Source organism: Rhincodon typus, chromosome 9 (genome assembly GCF_021869965.1).
Source record: "Rhincodon typus isolate 14 chromosome 9, sRhiTyp1.1, whole genome shotgun sequence".
NCBI lineage: Eukaryota > Metazoa > Chordata > Chondrichthyes > Orectolobiformes > Rhincodontidae > Rhincodon > Rhincodon typus.
This window is the reverse complement of record NC_063340.1, coordinates 67,238,577-67,259,670: the sequence shown is the minus strand read 5'-3', so window position 1 is coordinate 67,259,670 and position 21,094 is coordinate 67,238,577. Positions and strand designations below refer to the sequence as shown.

At 37.7% G+C, this 21,094-nt stretch overlaps 1 protein-coding gene across 1 annotated transcript in view; it reads right to left on the bottom strand.

The window, feature by feature from the left end:
* The window catches only part of lrpprc (leucine-rich pentatricopeptide repeat containing), a 131,814-nt gene that overhangs the window by 72,830 nt on the left and 37,890 nt on the right, over nt 1–21,094 (bottom strand). Inside the window, exons 12-14 of the mRNA XM_048601116.1 lie at nt 7,702–7,820; nt 5,709–5,802; nt 2,353–2,422 (exon numbers count right to left, since the gene is read on the bottom strand). Coding sequence (XP_048457073.1) covers nt 2,353–2,422; nt 5,709–5,802; nt 7,702–7,820 — 283 coding nt within the window. The remainder of the gene's footprint in view (nt 1–2,352; nt 2,423–5,708; nt 5,803–7,701; nt 7,821–21,094) is intronic.

Here is a 21,094-nt window from a genome sequence, read left to right as displayed (position 1 = left end):
TTTCCTTTTACAGAGTGTTCAATGACCAGGGGCCAAAGATTTAAATAAGGGATAGGAGGTTGAGAGGGAATGTGAACAGAAATGTTTCAACCCGGAGGTTGGTGGGAATCTGAAACTCACTGCTTGTAATGATGGTAGCAGCAGAAACCCTCATAGCATTTTAGTAGTATTTAGATGTAAACTTGCAATGCCAATGCATACAAGGCTATGGGGCAAATGCTGGAAAATGGAATTAAAAGAGTTAGGTTTTTAACTGGCACAGACAGGCCTTTTATTGTGCTGTAGAACTCTAAGACACTAAACAGTTGAGCTCAAACTGCTCATGTTTATACCTGTTATCATATTTCCAGATACCACATAGTTGTTCCATTCTATTTTAGGCAAATAAATTTTGAATTTGACCAAATGTAAAGTTTGATAGCAATGCTGTGTCGCAGCAAAACAGAAGAAAGTGCAAATTCATATCCTTCAAAGTCCTTTGTAAATATGCACTTGAAACAAAAATCTTTAATACCCATGAGACAGAACCCTTACTTAATAAATGCAAAGCAGGGGTACTCTTTATTCATGTTAAATTTGTTTCTTAATCCTCTGAAATGCAAATGAGAATAAGTTACACATTTCCAATCTGTGTTCCTGTCCTAAAATTAAATTGGAATGCTTGGCATTCAATAATGTTTGAAAGGTATGGTGCTTTAATGCAGCCAACACACTAGAGCATAAAACTATGAAAGATATATTTATAAAGGCAAAATTTTGTTCATTAATTAAAAGGTTACATTTTCAAGTGCATTTACAATAACTGTACAGCCATTTATAGCTCTTTTAAGAAAAGAAAGCCTTAACTATTTTCTACAATCTTTTGAATCCTAGGTATATAATCTAATACAACAAGCATAGTATGTTTTCACTTTAAAGGAAAGTGACAGTGGGTAAACCATCATTGCTACCATTTTGTATAATTCCTGACCTATAAAATTTGCCAGGTAGTTCCAAACATACGTTGAGTAAACTTATGTCATCTGGAGCATGTACAGTTGAACTAAATGCCCCAGGGCTATGTAGCAGAAAGAAAAATCACCCAGCTTTCTCATTCCTCGTCATTCTCCTAAAGATCTAACGTCGTCTCACCCTGTTAAGGGAATTCTTTAAAAAAAAGTTTGGCATTCAAAATTATAAGATGTTACTTTGCTGGGATTAATCCCCGTTAGGTCATTTTTAAAAGATTCTCCACTACAGCTGTCTATTTTTGCACACTAGCAGTCCTTTGCTAAGACCCCATTCTCCTCAAAATCTCAAATACATTGCTATCTTTGTCACCCTTTGATTCTCCTTTGTATATCCATTACCTTGGACAAGAACGATTGCAATTTATTGCCTCTACAGTTGTAACCATGATCTATCATCAGTCCTTGATCTCTCTGCAGTCTTTTGATACAGTAGATAATCCATTCACCTCCAACATCTCTCAATGGGATGACACACAATTGGTGTTATTTGAATAAAGCCAGAGCATCTCAAGCAATGGCTCTTTTATCATCCACACCATCACACTGGGTGATTCCAAAGAAGTTACCCTTGGCCTTTTCTTCAGTTCTTTTTTAAGTTGATTCCCATTTCTATTTCAGAGCACTCTAAAACTTCCTTACTCACATTTGTGGCAGAGATGTTTCACTCCGAGTTTGGTCTGCTAATAATCTATTTGTCGTTCAGTTAACCAGAACAGCTTTTCAACTTCATTAGTACACATCTCTGGCCTAGGTTATTCAGAGCCTGTTCTGCAGAAGACTGAGTTGATTTTGCAAGAATGCTACCAAGCACAAAATTCATTAGGTGGCAGCATATACAATACAAATATCCATGCGTGTACAACGTATGTGTTTGCGATTGATGTGATTTGAAAGATTGAAAAAGGTTGAAGAAAGACTTAATTGATATATTTTGTCAGTAATGTTTCATATTGCTACAGAAAATAAAGAATGCAATCATGTCAGAGTTTGAATCATATTTGCAATCATTTAAAATAACTGAATGACCAAATATCAAAAAAATTAAGCAAAAATATTTGTGCTTCACTAGAGCATGTTATTGTAACTGCTAGGTAAATTTAAAAACAAATCTTAACAGTCAATATTGACATAGCTACAGATGGGGTCCGATTAAATAATCATTTTTCTGCTAAAACAACATTAAACACTGATTGGTGGAATATTTAATTGCAATGCAAGCACCTGCACAGCCCCAAATGTAAATGTTAACTTGATCAGTTATATCCATACACAGTATTAACTGGCTCCCGAACTATTTTATTTTCATTCATGTTTTTTTTTTAAAAAGCATGCTATGACTTACCTTTTGAATCCCAAAATAAGACTGCCTCTGAAACTACTCAAATCCACCGCTGGGTTTTCTGACAATGATACTACCGAGAGAAAAATATACATCATGAATTTAGAATATTACAAATTGAAGCAACAGCAGCATCACCAAAATAATTTTTTATGCTTTTTACCAATAAAATAACTTGAGATAGAATAATACGTTTTTTAAAATGCTACCATTATACTGGTGGTGATCAGATGATAAGGACAGAAATGGCATTCCAAGCCTAGCAGAAAGTTAGAAATTTGTAACAACCCTTATGGAGCTCAATGTGAACTCAGATTGATAGAAATCAGCTTATTTATTCATTTATCAAAATGCATCAGTTTCCTTGTGTAATTTAGTACTTATCAGCCCCTTTTTAGAACATAGAACAGTACAGCACAATACAGGCCCTTCGGCCCACGATGTTGCGCCGAACTTTTACCCTAAACCTAAGGTCTTTCTAACCTTCACCCCGACCTTATACTATCATCCATATGCCTATCTAATAGCCGCTTAAATGCCCCTAATGAGGCCGACTCCACTACCCTCTCCGCCAATGCATTCCACGCCCCTACCACTCTCTGACTAAAGAACCTACCTCTGACATCTCCCCGATATCTACCTCCACTCACTTTAAAACTATGTCCCCTCGTAAAAGCTACCTCCACCCTCGGAAAAAGTCTCTGGCTGTCCACTCTATCTATACCTCTGATCATTTTGTACACCTCTATCAAGTCACCTCTCATCCGTCGTCGTTCTAAAGAGAAAAGCCCTAGCGCTCTCGACCTTTCCTCATAAGACCTTCCCTCCATTCCAGGCAACATCCTGGTAAATCTCCTCTGCACCTTTTCTAACGCTTCCACATCTTTCCTGTAATGAGGCGACCAGAACTGGACACAATACTCCAGATGTGGCCGAACCAGGCTTTTGTATAGCTGGAGCATAAATTTCACAGCTCTTGAACTCAATCCCTCTACTAATGAAAGCTAACACACCATACGCCTTCTTAACAACTCTATCCACCTGGGTGGCAGTTCTCAGGGAACTGTGAACATGAACCCCAAGATCCCTCTGCTCCTCCACGCTGCCAAGAATCTTTCCGTTAACCCTGTATTCTGCTTTCAAGTTTGTCCTTCCAAAATGAATCACCTCACACTTTTCAGGGTTAAACTCCATTTGCCACTTCTCAGCCCAGCTCTGCATTCGATCAATGTCCCTTTGTACCTAGAACAGCCCTCCGCACTGTCCACAACGTGACCCACCTTGGTATCGTCCACGAACTTGCTAATCCACCCTTCCACTCCTTCATCCAAATCATTTACAACAATCACAAATAGAAGAGGACCCAGAACAGATCCTTGTGGTACACCACTCGTAACTGAGCACCATGTTGAATATTTTCTGTCCACTACCACCCTTTGTCTTAAGGGTCAGCCAATTCTGAATCCAATCTGACACATTTCCCCCTATACCATGCCTCCTTACCTTCTGCATGAGCCTACCATGGGGAACCTTATCAAACACCTTACTTAAAATCCATGTATACCACATCCACTGCTCCACTTTCATCCACGTGTTTGGTCACCTCTTCAAAGAATTCAATAAGGTTTGTGAGGCATGATCTACCCCTCACAAATCCATGCTGACTATCACGAATCAAACTGTGCCTTTCCAAGAGATCATAAATCCTGTCTCTCAGAGCCCTTTCCAATAATTTGCCTACCAGTGACATAAGACTAACTGGCCTGTAATTTCCGGGGTTATCCCTGTTCCCTTTTTTGAACAAGGGAATGACGTTTGCCTCTTTCCAATCTTCTGGCACTATACCCGTGGACAGTGAGGACGAAAAGATCATCGCCAAGGGCCCTGCGATCTTGTCCCTCGCTTCCCATAGAATCCTTGGATAAATCCCATCAGGCCCGGGGGACTTATCTATCTTCAACTTCCTTAGAATTCCTAGCACATCTTCTTTACTAACATCAACCTCCTCTAGCCTACCTGCCTGTTTCACAACATCCTCCTCTACAACTAGGTCCCTCTCAGTTGTGAATACTGAACAAAAGTATTCATTAAGGACCTCTCCTATCTCTTTAGGCTCTGTGCACAAATTCCCTTTACAATCCTTGATCGGTCCTACCCTTTCTCTGGTTTTTCTCTTGTTCTGCACATACGTGTAGAAAACCTTGGAGTTTTCCTTGATCCTATCCGCCAAGGTTTTCTCATGCCCCCTTATAGCTCTCCCAAGCCCTTTCTTCAGCTCGTTCCTGGCTAACTTGTATACCTCTAGAACCTTTTCCATTCCTCTTTTCCTAAACCTTACATAAGCCTCTTTTTCCTCTTAACCAGTCGTTCAACCTCTCGCGAGAGCCATGGCTCCCTCACTCGACCGCATCTTCTCTGCCTACTAGGGACAAACATATCGAGCACATGCAGTATGCGTTCCTTAAACAATCTCCACATTTCTGTGGTGCTCTTCCCTAACAGCATCTGTTCCCAATTTATGTTATCCAGTTCTTGCCTAACTGAATTGTAATTACCCTTCCCCCAGTTGTAAACTTTACCCTGCCAAATGTACCTATCCTTATCCATGACTATCGTGAAAGAAACAGAGTTATGATCACTACCGCCAAAATGCTCTCCTACCAACAGGTCTAACACTTGGCCCGGTTCGTTGCCAAGCACCAAATCCAAAGTGGCCTCTCCTCGTGTTGGTCTATCTACATACTGTGTCAGGAATCCTTCCTGAACGCACTGGACAAAATCTGCTCCATCTAAACTATTACAACTAAAATGTTTCCAATCAATATTTGGAAAGTTGAAGTCACCCATGACTACAACCCTGTGACTTCTGCACCTTTCCAGTATCTGCCTCCCAATCCGCTCCTCTACTTCTCTGCAACTATTAGGGGGTCTGTAAAAAACCCCCAACAAAGTGACTGCTCCTTTCTTGTTCCTGACCTCAACCCAAACTGACTCTGTAGACATTTCATTCTCGAAAGCATTCATTTTTGAAAGCTTAAACATTTTCATGAGTCAATATATCAGTGTCACACAAACATAAGTACCAATTCTTATTACTTCTTGCCTTGTATTTGCATTTTATGATAAAATCCTTGAGGGTCCATTTCCTCAAATCTCCTGCTGCTCTGCTATTGCAACTCCACCAGAAGTTCAGAAGAAATCCTAGCCAAGCAGAAGCAGCTTTAAGGAAATTTTTGACATTGTGTCTAAGGCCAAGGCTTTTTAAAAAGAAAAGCTAGATCATCAGCATGCCACAATATGTTTAACACAATTTTTAAAATGTCATTTGGTTAAATAAAGATTATTGTTATGGTACTTACACATAGAATAAACCTTGTCCAAATTTCCATTTAAAGCTTCTGTTCTGAGTTCAGAGGCATAAAATCCAACTGTGTTGACCAGACATCCATTTCCCTTTATAAATAAAGCATCCATCAGATCTCCACATTTTCCATTCTTTAGCTGATAACATCGACTTCAACTAACTAATTAACTAAATTTCCCTTGTGCAAGCAGCACTCATTTAAAAGGCTGGTAATTTGCCGAAGTTTGTGCTTTAAATATCAACCCAACAATTCCAAAACAAATTCTTTATCCCATTTCATACATTTAGTACCAGCAATGCATTTAACAGGTACAATCTTTGTTTTTTATTTAAATTTTAACTATTCATAAAATCATATTCCGGCAAATAGCTGTGTGTGAAGTTAATAAATGAAACTAAAGAATGATTCAGAAACATACCCTGGTAATAGAAGATCAAAATATTCCATACATATTGCTAATTTATAATCTTATTCAATTTCTACTGACAATTTTCTATAGGCCATTTAGATTGTGAGGAACTACTAATTGTTTCTTGTTATTTAGCCTATTTAAAGATATATTTATAGATACATTGACAGCCTATTTATGGATAATGGTTCACCAATGTTTTTGTCAATCAAATGTGGTTACCAGCAGTATTCTACAGGGCTCAGTTTTGGGTCCTTTGTTGTTTGTAGTATATATTACTTATTTAGTCTTAAATGTGGTATGCATAATTGGGGATTTTCAGACCAAAACTGAGTGGGTGGATGATGGTGGCTGTTGATCACAGGAACATATCAATAGTTTGAGTGGGCAGAAAGTGGCAAATGGAAGCCAACCCAGGAAAGTGTGAGATTATGCATTTACAGGGGACAAACATAAAAAAGGAATACCCAACAAGGAGGGTATTAAGAGGGGGAGAAGAAAGCAATGAGCTTGGAGTCCTTCATGTCCACAGGTTCCTGAAGGTGGCAGAATAGATCCATAAGGCATTAAAGAAAGCATTAGAGATGCTCTCCTTTATTGGGAGAAGTATTGACTAAAAAAAGCAGGATGTGATGCAGGAACTATACAAGCCTCAGGTGAAGTCTCAGCTGGAGGCTTGAGTCCAGTTCTGGCAAAGACATTACAGGAAGGACATAGTTGCTCCAGAGAATACAGAGATTTATCAAAATGTTACCAGGCTCGAAGAGTGTAGGAATGAACAAAAGATTGGAAAGGCTATGGCTGCTTTGCTTCCAACACAGGAATCTGAGAAGTGATTAAATGGAGGGATACAAATTAATGAGAGGCTGGATACAGCAGACAGAGACTGTTTCCTTTACTGCAGAGATCATTTAGAGGGGGCACAGGTAAGGTAATTGGTAGAAGGATTAAAGACACGAGTGTAGTGGGCATCTGGAATTCAGTCTAGTTTCGGGAGTGGAGGCAGAAACACAACTCATTTAGAAGGAACTTGGATCTGCACCTGAGGGAATGTAATCAGGAAGGCAACAGACTAGGTACTGGAAGGATCAGAACAAGTGGCTCATTTATTCAGTGAGTGCACACAAATTCAGTGCTGATTTGGTTCTTTCTATGGTTCTATCAAATAAATTGCAGGACAGTTACAGAGCCTTTCAACTCATTCCGTTTGTAACAGTTGTCCCTAAGAGGTACATAGTTAATTCCACTCCTGCTTTTTTCCCTGGCGACCAAGCAACTTTTTTTTGTTTTTAAATCTTCAAATGAATGTCAAAGTCATTTTGAAAACCATGATTGCACCACACTCAGGCAGTGCATTTCATATACTAACTACTCAATACAAAGAAATTTTCTCATATCATCTTGCTTCTTTTGACAAATCACTTAAAGTCAATGCTCTCTGGTTCTCAACCCTAACAATCTGCAATTTCAGTGGCAACAAGCTTGTATGAAGTGAGCTTGCTTTGGGATATTTTATTTCTGTAAAGGTGCTACATAAATGCAACTTGTTGCTGATTAAGTGATATTGTTAATACAAACCTCAAGCTGGGTACGAGCTGTCTCAATACTGTCAAATGATGACTGCACATAATTTGCATAGGTCTCTACATCAGGTTCCACTCCCAGATTCTGCATGGCCTTCAGTACTTCTATGGTCCCTGCAAATTAATAGTCATTTATACATCACTATATTAATTGTGAATACTCATGACTGCAGCTTATTAAATAACTTTCATTCTATCCACTTGAGAAATATTCAAGTACATCACCCAGAATCTTCACAAATTATTTCACTTGCAACACAACAGTAGTGTTTTGATGAAAAGTTCAAACTAAAATTGAAACCTGCAGTTCCACTTCAGATGGACACTACTGCATTTTTGCAATGCTTGATTTCCATTTACAATTAAGGAGTTCAAGTGTGGTGAACATACTTCAATTGTGTCAAATTTTGCCTTTTAGTTGTCCACCTCCAATTGCTGAGCAGAAAAGCATGAAAGATTTGGATGCTAACAATTGGGATTAACAGTTGCAAAGAAATCTGACAAATTTGACAGGCATCACCAATTTGGAGGGTATCAATAAATTGGGAAATTAGCCACAGGCCAACATAATGAATTACACAAAAAAGTATGTTCAACATATCTCAATAGTCCTCAAACAAGCCACCAAGTTGTACCTTTATGATACGCAACAAAAGCTGACCTCTCCAGCAATGCCTAGATCCCATGAAAAATTTTTTTAAAAATGCATTACAATGTCAACGGACAAAACTGTAACAGGTGAAACTGAATACGAGCCAATACAAAGTTCAACCAGTGGGGCAGAAAAATTGTTTTAAATACAAACATTTATAAACTGTTTTGAAAGCCACGAAGTACTTCGAAAACCATTTGGTGCACAGAATTTGAATATTGCTGAATATTGAATATTTTCATCTTACACTCATTAGGACAAATGCACGAATACTTGCAGTGATGGTTTGAAATTTGACAAAGCATCTCAAAAGTTTGAACATGTTAAACAAGCTGTTTCATATTGCTACTGTACAGTAGCTACGAGTGGTATTTTCCATGAAAAGGATGTGCCAGCAACCTAAAAAGATAATCTGCATACCACTCAATAAAAAAGTTACAAATGAAGTTCAGTGAAAGTGTGAACCAGATACATAGGCCACACATCCAAGCATTTGGCTGATTGAATCAAACAACAGGCTCCTTTGTTTGTTCATAATAATCCACGCTTTACAAAACCCAAAACAGAGCACTGACTGTTAGACATGATTTTGTAATTGGCAACACTTACTGAACAATCCTGGGCATGCTAACAGATAAATTTATTGATAATGTTCGACAATCAACTAACACTTGCAAGTACTATCATACATTCAGACACAGGGATCTATTCCCTGCAAACAAAATATTTGAAAATTGTTCGAGTACTGCATGTTTTCAATATTAGCCAGGAGGCTGGGGAGCCTATAATTTCCCAAAACCTTCTCCAAGGCAGTGCCCCAGTCAGCGCTAACTTGCTCACCAATCAGCATACTTTTGTCCTGCGTACAACATATTTGAAATTTGGCCTGTTTGTTGTTATCTTGATAAGTACAAGATGAAAAAGTTCAGCAATACTTCAAAAGTGAAACCAAATGTTGCATAATGCAAACTCCTGCAAACAAAATACAATCTAGATTAATGATGCTGACTGAGATATAAATATTAACCAGGACACAGAGACCCCCCCAATAGATCTTGTTGGAAAAACGCCATAAATTTTATACCTTCCTTAAGTGCAGATATAATCCTTGGTTCAAAGTTTCATCTAAACCTAACTGAAAGTTAAAGACGAAGTTAAAAGACATCATATAAACGTAACATGCTTGGCACTTAAGAAGTCAACCATTTGCAGCTGTACTCAAAACAAAAATAGCTGAACTTTCTAGTCAGTACAGTCAAGATAAAGTTAATGGAAGCCATTCTCAAACTGTTAAGTGCTGCCTTCCCATGAATGCTATGCCTAGTTCTAGACAATGTGTCTCAAATGCCAAAGACCAAAGAGACCCACAACATTAATCTCAGAGATAGTAGGAACTGCAGATGCTGGACCATAATCTCAATTAAATTATGATAGAAGAACATGATTGTAGAGGTTCAAACAAGTAGAAAATCAGAATTGCTGTGTTTCTCGTTGCAAGCAATCAGTTCATGGAACTGGCTTCTAGTCGGTCATGCAAGTTACAACCAGAGGTTAACAAAACATTTGGATTATGTATTGGGCTATCAGGTGGGGAAAATACATTCTTTAGATAAAGGGGTTTCAATGGACCTGATAATGTTTCAGCTCTAATTCCTGACCTTGAAGACATTTCCAGGATCAGAAGTGCCAATCTCAGATTACATCAATGAATATTGAAAAACGAACACTTTGGGTTAATAATACCTTTACATTTTCCACAACGCCCCATTTCTTTTTGGGCAAGGATACCTTTTATTGAGCTGAATAAATGTTTTCACTCAGTGGTGATGTGCCCAATTTCAAACTGAATTGTAAATCAACAGGTCGAGAGGACTTACAGCACATTAACTGCCACGGCCCAATCTGAACCAGCTTTACCTGTAAATTTCTGAAATAAATTTTCAGAGAACTAGCGACATTTAAAAAACTATTGCTTTTTCTATTGTCTCAGCTCAGAATCAAGCCCTCTTACATACTTCAACTCTAACTTCACATTACTCGCTATGACAAAAGAGAGAAAAATAATCGCAATTCAAAAATATGCAGAACAATTAAAGTTGCCCTTGGAATTTAAATGCTACTTTCTATTTAACTTGAAAGATGACTTTAAACACAACAAAACTTTACAGCTCACTCCTAACATTACAATAATGCTCTCTTTCCTCTTAAATCACATCAGAAGCAAATGTAATATTTCTGTTATTAGGAAAAGACTTGTCAGCTTATGCGACATCTTTGAAGTAAGGCAGCATATGCTGTTCACAGCTCATCAGCTACCTCTGTCAGTTATTTCTAAATGTAAAATTTGCTTAAAGCTCTTCTAGCCTGAAGTGGCACCTTTAGAAAGTAAAGTAGCCTTCAATATTTTATGCAGTGCGCTACACTGCTGATAATCCAAAGTGATTTCCCTTTGAGCACAAATGTCTATGTGGGGCTAAGTCACTCTACATTAAAGTCACAACACTTTTTTCCTATTTTGCCCCAGAACAACTTCATATTTATTTTTGTATCTATGCATTATTTTGTTTTGTGGGGGCAGGAAATGGAACAGCAAAGATGTTGAAGTAAATGAGCACATGCGTGCAGACTATTTTGCAGTTTAAATATTACTTATCAAATTAGTCGCACTAAAAAGGAGGGCCACTAAGGCAATACTTACTAACGACCTTTCTACATCAAAATAACACTTAATTTTAAGCTATGAATCTGGATTGTTTTATAGCAACAACAGATATTTTGGAATTGATTGAAAATTATATGGTTATTCAGGCTCGTGTGCTCTGGATTCAAACAAATCAATCCTTTCATATCCTGCGCTTTGCACGCTTCTCACAGTGCAATGCAATTTTTAAAAAAAACATGCAATTTATGAAGTAATGTTCTGCCTTATGGCCTCTGATCTTTGACTGAAAAGTAGTTTTACATATATATGTAGATCAGGGTTTCATTCATTATTTTGCCGACAAAAAAAACAAATTATGCTCAAGTTCCATCATAATTTACATCAACAGTCAGAATCTTTAAATTTCAATTCTTATTTGCTCAACAATGTTTATATCATGTTAAAAACATATTCGTCAGCTGCAGTTACATTCACTCAGCTGCCACTCAGCATTTCCACTTAATCTAAAAGTAATGGCGTGACAGTTTATTTGGAAAGAACTTCTCCACTTAATGAAAAACTGCTGCTAATTAGCAGTACACAAACAATTAAGTCAGTAACCTCTGTTGATAATGACGCTCATAACTGCAGCTACAGAACAGATGCAGGATTACTAATCACTGTTTAAGAGGGAATAAAAAAAAGACCTTTTCTCAGACTCAGCTCGTTCAAAACAGATGCCAGTCAATTAAATTCTATTTAAGACCTTGTAAACAAAAAAAAAAATCCAGACAGCTTCATAATGCACACAAATTATTTCTGCAGCAACACTAGATCATGAACAAACCAGAATGGTTGAATTGAAACTGTAGTGCTTGGGAGAAAAACACCTCCAATCTGAAATGTCTTTATTCAAAGCTAAGCAACAATCCTACCTTCAGGAAAGAGAAAAGTCCATTAAAATTACTTGTGCTCCTGTGTAGAACCTGTGAGGTTAAATTCATTAATTTCACAGTAGTTTCCAGAGCTATAATTTTGCTGACGTCAAAATCATTTCACAGAGCACTGTATGGCAATTGTGCACAATACACTGGTTATGAATTAGTTCGACCATAACATCACCACCAGTTCGGATCATTATCGTTACTCCGTTCATTCATGATACTTGGGCTATTTAAATCTTTCTTTGATTAAATCAATTTTTAAACAAACACATAATTAGACCAAGTTTATGCAAATTGCTAAATTACACCTGGTACAAAACTGGGAAGATGTTAAGGACACTGAGCGTGCCATACCCATCTTACAGTTAATTCTGATGCATGCTTGATGTAATTTGTGTGTCACACTCCTTTCATACTAATACTTAAATTTATAAGTTCCATTTTTAAGTTGATTCCATTGACGCTGAAAAAAAAAAGCCACCCAAACAGAACAAATCAAATCTTCACCACAGCTGGCAATTTCAGCTCCTTCTTGTTAGTGAACACTCAATAAGCTACACGAGTACTTGTTTTGTCAAAATCCAACATTTTAGTTATCCTAATTCTAAAGTACTTTCCAAAATATTTAATTCATTCATTGCCGTCATTGAAATTTCTGCAAAATGTAAGGACGACCATTTAAAATTTCCATGCAATTAGCACACGAATGTGAAAAATACTCAGTACAGTTACCCCTTTCCAAATTTAGGATTGTAATGGAGAAAAACAAACAAACAATCTGAAGAACAGAATCATTGAGTTATTTATGGCACAGGAATAGCTATTTGACCCAGAGTCCATGCCAGTTTGCCCTTGAAAAAAATTAGTCCCACTCCTCTGCTTGGTCCCAACTGCCCTACAAGTTTATTTTCTTCAAGTGCTCATCCAATTTCCTTCAGAAATTGATTGCTTCTGTATCCATGGGCAGCAAAATACAGGTTATTACCATTCACGTACAAGATAAATGTTGGGAAGCAGTAATCTGAGCAAATAGAGGGGTTGAAAGTTATGTCACAAGCCAAATCCTGGTACAACAATAAAATGCATCTGGTAAATGAAATTTCTCTTGAAAGCATATTGGTATTAACAGACTAAATAAGCCTTGTGACAACCATGTCACAAATAATGCATTTAAATCAAACAGGCTACACAATCCCAATTTCAGGCTATTCTGTCAAACTCATTTCTTTTAGTTATTTAGAAAATCTGCAGTTGTTCTGACAGAAAACAGAATTAACACTTTCTTTCCCTCAACATTTCATTTTAGTTTCCCTCACATGAGAGAGTAAGCAAGTGAACTGTCCCCAAGTTGAACACCTCAGAACTTACTCTCCAAAGTGAAGATTTAGTTTGGAAGACCAGGGTGCTACAACATAATTCCAGGTAGACCACCAGGCTCACTTAGCATGATATTCTTGCAATAAACATCTATGTTTTGAAAAGCAAAATAAACTTTCAAACAAGTTTTTGTGCGTTTTCAGTATGTTAAATGTGACATGCAGCCTAAAAAATTTCAGCTCTGCTTCAACAATAACGACTATTGTCATATTAACTTTGGAATAATAAACCAGTGACAACTTTCTGTAATATAACCCCACAGACTGGAAAGATTAAAATCAGTCCATTATAAAAATGTAGTTCACGGAACTACAATCAGATGCAAATACATTTGATTTCCAAACAAGTGGGATTTTTGAGATTGTCACAGTGGGGTACAAATCAACAGGTACGTGAGGAAACATTGTAGCTGACCAAGGCAACGAGTCAAGACAGCAATGCCAATAATGGTTTAAATAATGTATTTCCAAATGCATCGCACTGCTAAACAGAGATTTATACACATCAATCTGAAGACAACATTTAACATTCACTGCTTCCAGCTCTGCTCTACTTGACTGACACTTCCATCTCTGGTCAAATATCTATCTGTGACAGGCGATTTTGTTCTTGGTCCTTGTCATAATAATAATAAAAATGTTATTTAACAACAGAATTTTGGCTGAACATCTAGTATTTTAGAACAGCACAGACCAACCATTTTTCTGATATTTTGTAAGCTATTTCCTCCTATTTTAGTATATTTCATGAGTTTCTTTAGAAAGCAGATTTATCAAATGTTCAAGGCTAAGTGCTGCTTCTTTTTACACATTTTGTATTTCTGACAAGCATTGCAACAGATGTGCCTTCAACTAACAGTGGTGAAAAGCAGTTATGGGAAGAAATGACAGTTAAATTAAATAACAAAAAGCTAGAAGCAACAAGCTTTCATATTTTCTTTGTCTGATGTACAGTGTCTAGGCTGAGACATGCGATACACTTCATAATATTTACTTTCAAGCTTTAGAATCTCTGAATAGACATAAAATTTGGATGACAAAATAAAATCAAAATTGGCTAAATCTGGATTTTAAAATTGAAATATAAAATTGACATTTTTCAAAAAGATATAACCATCATATAGATGTTGAGCTGCGAAGACATTTAGTTTCACAAGACATTACAAAAAATCCTTTCCTTGAATGTATGAGTGATATTGAATTGCGAAGCTATGAAATACAATTTTCTAAGAAATACCAAAACAACCTGAAAAAGATTTACAGTGACATTAGGAAACAGGTGGTCAGAAATAATGTGGGCTCCTCAAATGTGGATGACAATAATCTTGTCAACTAAAATAGGGAAACGGTGGAGATGTTTAATAGTGACTGCATGTCAGTATTTATAGTAGAGGAAGAGAACATTATGTCAGTTGAATACAATTGCATTCAATTATTTGCAACAAAAATTGATCAAATTCAAAGTTGGAATTCTGCAATCGATACTAGCATTTGAATTATCGGATTATAATAAAAAGGTGCTCTTATATCGAGCAACAGCTAGTTCAAAATAATGTTGGTTCTTGGCGATTGCGGTCCTAACGGATTGGCTATCTGATGCCTTTAAAGAATTCAGTGGGCAACAGTCATTTTCTTCAGTTTTCACATAACATGAGACATTCCACGGTGGCAGAAAGAACAGAAGACCTAATGACCACACGTTTTGGAAATGATTCAGAAACAGAAACAGGCATCAATTCATTAGAAGAATTAACAACTTCAAAATAAGGATGAACACACTTTTAACAGGTTTGGCTATTACTGCAGAAGACAGAATTTGAAAAAAGGGCTGAATGAATCCAAGGGATGGCTAAGGAACAGTTAGTGTGTGCTTCCAGTGTGAATTGAAGTATCATTATGTAGGAAATTGTCCAGAGCAAGGGCCTTAAAACAACAGTGAGAATTAAGACGAACAGGATGAAGATAAAGATGAATCCGAACAAATTATACATTCACAAAGAGTTGCAGTCCTGTGTCAAATGTCCACACAGTGGACTCCTTCAATTGTGCAATCAGATAATATTGAACTTCAATGGTATTTAAGAAAGATTGATTAGAATGATAGCTTAATTCACTCAGTAGTGGTAGTCAATACAAGGGTAAAGAATATAGAACTATGAAAGTATGTGAAAAACATGAGAAAAATTCCATTAAAATCTGGGAAAAGTTATTTGATGATTACTGATGTTGTCTCTCATGGAGATGTTTGCGCTGCTCAGTAAACCATCTAAAAGGCACAAAATAAAGTTGACATGAAGTGTGATAAATATTTTTGGGAAGAAAAGTGGATTTGCAGCTTACCTTGTTAGGAAGTTATGGCCCCTTAACATTAACTAACACAAACAAGGAGCAAGGGTTGGCCAGTCAGCCCATCGAGTCCTCTGCACCATTCAGTACGGTCATGGATCTAAACTTAAATTCAATTTCCCAACTTTCCAAATTGGAAGGGAATTAAACTGGTAAAAGGAAGTAAGAAAGCTGCAAGGGAAACTAGAAGACAGGAGAAACGAAGACAAGCAGCCTGTATGCCATTAGTGTGGAATGATGCCAATGAAGACAAGTTAAGAGCACACCACCTGAACACATGCAACATTCACAACAAGATAAAAAAAATCTCAAATCTCAAATAAAGGTGCTTTTATGATATTTATGATATAAATGACTATGATATAATTGGCATGAAAGAAACATGGCTGCACAGTAACCAGGACCTTAATGTTCGAGGAATTTCAATGTTGAGGAAGGACAGACAAAAAGGAAAAGGAGGTGGAATTGCATGGATAGTAGGAGATGGGACCAGTTCGTTTGTAAGAGAGGACTGCAGATCAAAGCAAACAACATGTGGAATCTGTTTGGTAGTACAATGAAACAGTAAAGGGCAACAGAAGTTGGTTGAAGTTATTTATATACCAAATAATGGTGGTAATGTGCACCAAGGAAATGAATCAGGAGATAAGAAAAGCTTGTACCACATGCAACACAGTAACATGGGTGATTTTAATCTACATAGAGACTGGATAAACCAACTGCACGTTAAAGCTGTGGAGACAAGCTCCTGGAAAGTGTTAGGAATGGTTTCCTAGATCAGCATACTGAAGAGCCACCTACAGGACAAGCTATTTTGGATCTATTATTATGTAACGAAAATAGACTAATTAATAATCTTATTGCAAAATAGTCATTAAGAATCAATGACTACAATGACAATTTTACATTATGTTTGAAAGTGAGATTGTTCAATCTGAAGCAACGCGGTTAAATTTTAATTATGGAAATTTTGAAAACAAAGCAAAAAGATGATCACTGAGGCACAAGGGAAAATAAATTAAATGGCATGATTGCATACAGGCAGTGAACAGTCTTTAAAGAACTATTACATGGCATACAGCAACTAGACATTCCTTCAAGATACAAACTTAAACAAAGATAAGTCAGCTGTGGCTGGTCAAAGAATTTAACAATTGTATAAAATTTTAAGAGACTCAACGTGACAGGAAATAGTAATAAATCTGAGGATTGGGAAGGTTTTAGAATGCAAAGAAAGACCAAGAAATTGTTATGGGAATAGAATATAAACACAATCTAGCAAAAACATAAAAATGGACAAAGTTTTACCAGTACGTAGAAAGAAAATGCTTGGCTAAGATGAACGTGGGTTCTGTAAGGATAATTTAAAATGGGGATTGGAAAAAAAGAGGAAGAACAGCTAAATGATTACTTTGTATCTGTTTAACTAAGATTCAAGAAATCTCCCAGAATTAGAGATCAAAGTGACTTGAAAGAATAACAAGTTGAAGGCAATTAGTATTAATGGTAGGGTTTTACTGGAGAGTTATTAGAATAAAAATTGCGAAGTCTCCAGCACCCACTCGTCTACATCCCAGAGTGCTGAAAGAGCTGGGCATAAATAGTCTACGTGCCGGTAACCTTCCTTCAGGTTCCATGGATTCTGGAATGATTCTTAAAGGCTAGAAGCATGCAAATGGCCAAACAAAAAACAATAGGGAACTACAGACCTGTGAGTCTCCTATCAGTAGAACAGAAAATGGTAGAATCTATTCAGAAAGGACCCAATAAATTGTGACTGAGAAAAGTGACTTGATTGGGCCTAGGTAGCAGGAATCCGCAAATGGAAATTTATGAGCATGTTATTAACAAAATTAATCAAGAGGAGTTGATGGAGATGTACATTTACTTTTTTCAGAAGGCCTTTGATAAAGTCCCTGAAAGGGAGTTGGTCAGCAACTTAAAACCCCATGGGATAGAAGGTAATACACTAGCACAGATTAAGGGTTGGCTAACAGAGATGAAAGAGATGAATAAATGGGTCATTCTCATGCTAGCAAACTGTGAATAGTCAGGTAATGCATAACTTGGACCCTGGTTGTTCCAAAATACACGGAGTCCCCCATTTATGTATACCTGATTTATGAATACTTATACTTACAAATGCAATCCTATACAGGATTTAACTTTAAAGATCTGATGCACTAATATTTCCTGGATTTACAAACTATGACTTCATATTGTCCTGCATCACATTCCAACTACATACAAATCGACTTGTGAATGGACTCAAGAACAGAACCTATTTGCAACCCAGAGTCTGCCTGTACATTAATGATTTGGCTGTGGTGGCCAAAGTTAATATTTCAAAATCTGCAGATGATACAAAGCTATGCAGGAATGTGCTTAGATGTGAAATGTTTTTCAGGAGAATTTGGACAGGTTTTATAGTTAGGCTTATTTTGGAAGGGAGAACAAAAAAAACAGTATTATTAAAAACTGCAGAACTCTACAAATCATGGGGACCTGGGGACACTTGTGCACAAAATACACAAAGTTAGCACCTAACTGCAGCAGATAATCAGGAAGGCTAATGAAATGTTGGCCCTTATTTCAAGCGGGTTGCAATTAAAGAGTAGGGAATTCTGACTGCAACTATACAAGATGCTAGCTAGACTATATCTGGAATATTGAGAGCAGTTTCAGTCCGCTTATTTAAGGAAAGATATTATTTCATTGGAGGCAGTACAGAGAAGGTTCACTAGGTTGATCCCTGGTATGGAACGATTATCTTATGAGCAAAGGCTAAACAGGTTGGGACTCTACTCACTGGAATTTAGAAGAATGAGGGATGATCTCATTGAAACAAAGAATTCTTGAGGAGCTTGACAGGTTAAATGCTGAGAGGATGTTTCCCTCATGGGAGAGTCCAGAACCAGAGGGCACAGTCTCAGAATAAAGGGACATAATTTTAAGACTGAGATGAGGAGGAATTTCTTCCCCGAGGACTGAGTGGCTATGGAACTCTTTGCCACAGAGAGCTGTAGGGCAGAGTTCTCTATATTTAAGGCCAAGATAGATTGATTGTTGATCAGGAGGGGAATCAAGGATTACGGGGATAAAGCAAGAAAGTGAACATGAGGAACATTAGATTTGCCACGATCTAATGAACTGCAGAGTAGGCTCAAGAGGCCGAATGACCTAGTCCTGCTCCTATTTCTTAAAGCAGACTGAATAAAAATGTGAGATTATCAACTTTGGTAGTAAGAACAGATGTGTAGAGTATTGCTTTAAGCTGAGCCCTGGGCTCGTCCATTCCCATTGGCTCTCTTTTATTTCTTTCTTTTTCTTTAGCTCTTGATAGTTTCTTTTTCTTTTAAGTCTGGAGAGTGACGGGTGAAAAGGCGGCTTCTGGCAGCAACAACAGGACAAGCCGGACACAGCTCTACCCCAGCCCAGGGGTTTCCCGGTAAGCGAGGAGCAGTTCAAGGGCTGACTCCCCCTGCATGGACTTGCAAGCTAGGCTGAGGCTCCAGGTCTGTGGCTAGGCCTGGATGCCTGAAAAGGTGGCAGTCTCAGCACAGTATGGTGGTCTCCCAGTGCAGTAGTCCTGTCCTGATCTCACCGATGCCCGCAATTCCCAGCCTGTTTAGCCTTTGCTCATAAGATAATTGTTCCATACCATGGATCAACCTAGTGAAACTTCTCTGAATTGCCTCCAATGAAATGATATCTTTCCTTAAATAAGGGGACTGAAGCATAAACACCTTACATTTAATAACGTTTGCAATAAATGATAGTATTCAATTCGCTTTCCTTAACACTTGCTGTACCTGCTTACTAACCCTGTGTGGTTTCACAGAATTGCTCACCCAGATCACTCAGCATCTCAAAAGCTCTGCAATCACTGATCATTTAAATTCTTCCTGTTGAAATGGGCTATTTCACATTTTCCCACATTGCATTTGATTTATCAGGTCCTCACCTGCTCACTTAATCCATTTCTTTCTGGCCCCCTTACATTCTCTTCACAACTTACTTACCAAATCAATCTTGGTGTCAGCAGCAAACTTGGAAACCATACATTCCATCCTTTCATCCAAGTCACATATTTAAAATATCAACAGTCAAGGTGCCAGCACTGATCCTTGTGGCACACCACTCACTACATTTGCCAACCCGAAAAAGGTTTATACCTGCTTTCTGATTCTTGTTAGCTAGCCAACCTTCTAACCGTGCCAATATGCTACCATCTACACCATGAGCTTTTAGTTTCCAGAATAAACTTTGGGTGGAACTTTATTGAATGCCCTCTGGAAATCTAAGCATAGTATATCCCCTGGTTTTCCTTTATCCATAATATATGTTACTTCCTCAAAGATCACCAATAAGAACATACAGTGCCAGCAAATCAAACCTTCAAGCCTACTCTGCCATTCGGTACAATCATGGCTGATTTCATCTTGGCCTTAACTCCAGTTTCCTGCTCAAAACCCTCCTATACATTTCTAATTACAAGTCATTTCATCCTAAAATTTACTCCACGTCCCAGCATCCACTGCAATTCGAAGTAGTGAATTCTACAGGTTCAAGGCCCTTTGACAGAAGTAGTTTCTCATCTGTTTTACATCTGCTACCCCTCTTATTAAAACTATAACTTCTTGTTCTAAATTGTCTCACACGAGGACACATTCTTTTATATGCCCACTTCATCAAACCCCTTTAGCATCTCACATACTCAATGGAATGTCTTCTCATTCTTCTAAACTCCAGACAGTGCAGGCGTAAACTGCTCAATCTCTCTTTAGAAGACAAGCCCCTTATGTCTGGAGTCGAAGAAATGAACTTCCTCTAAAATGCCCCCAATGCAACTACATCTCTCAAGTAAAGGGACCAAAATTGTATGCAATACTCCAGGTGAATGGATGTTAAACATGATATCCCATTCACAAAATTCCATTGGCTGTGCCTGATTACATTCAACTTATCCAAGTTTCTGCGCCTTTAATAATAGCTTTCTAACATTTTCTCTTTGACAAATAGAGTCATACAGTACGGAAACAGACCCTTCGGCCCAACTCGCCCATGCCAACCAGAAATCCTAAATTAATCTAGTGCCGTTTAGCAGCATTTGGCCCATATCCCTCCAAACCCTTCTATTCATTATACACACCAGATGCCTTTTAAATGATCGCACCAGCCTCCACCACTTCCTCTGGCAACTCATTCCACACATACACCATCCTCTGTGTGAAAAAGTAACCCCTTAGGTCCTTTTTAAATGTTTCCCCTCTCAGCTTAAACCTATGCCCTCTAGTTTTGTATTTCCCTAGCCTGGGGAAAAGACCTTGACTGTTCACCCTATCCACGTCCATCATGATTTTATAAACCTCTATAACGTCACCCCTCAACCTCCGAAACTCCAGGGAAAATTGCCCCAGCCTATTCAG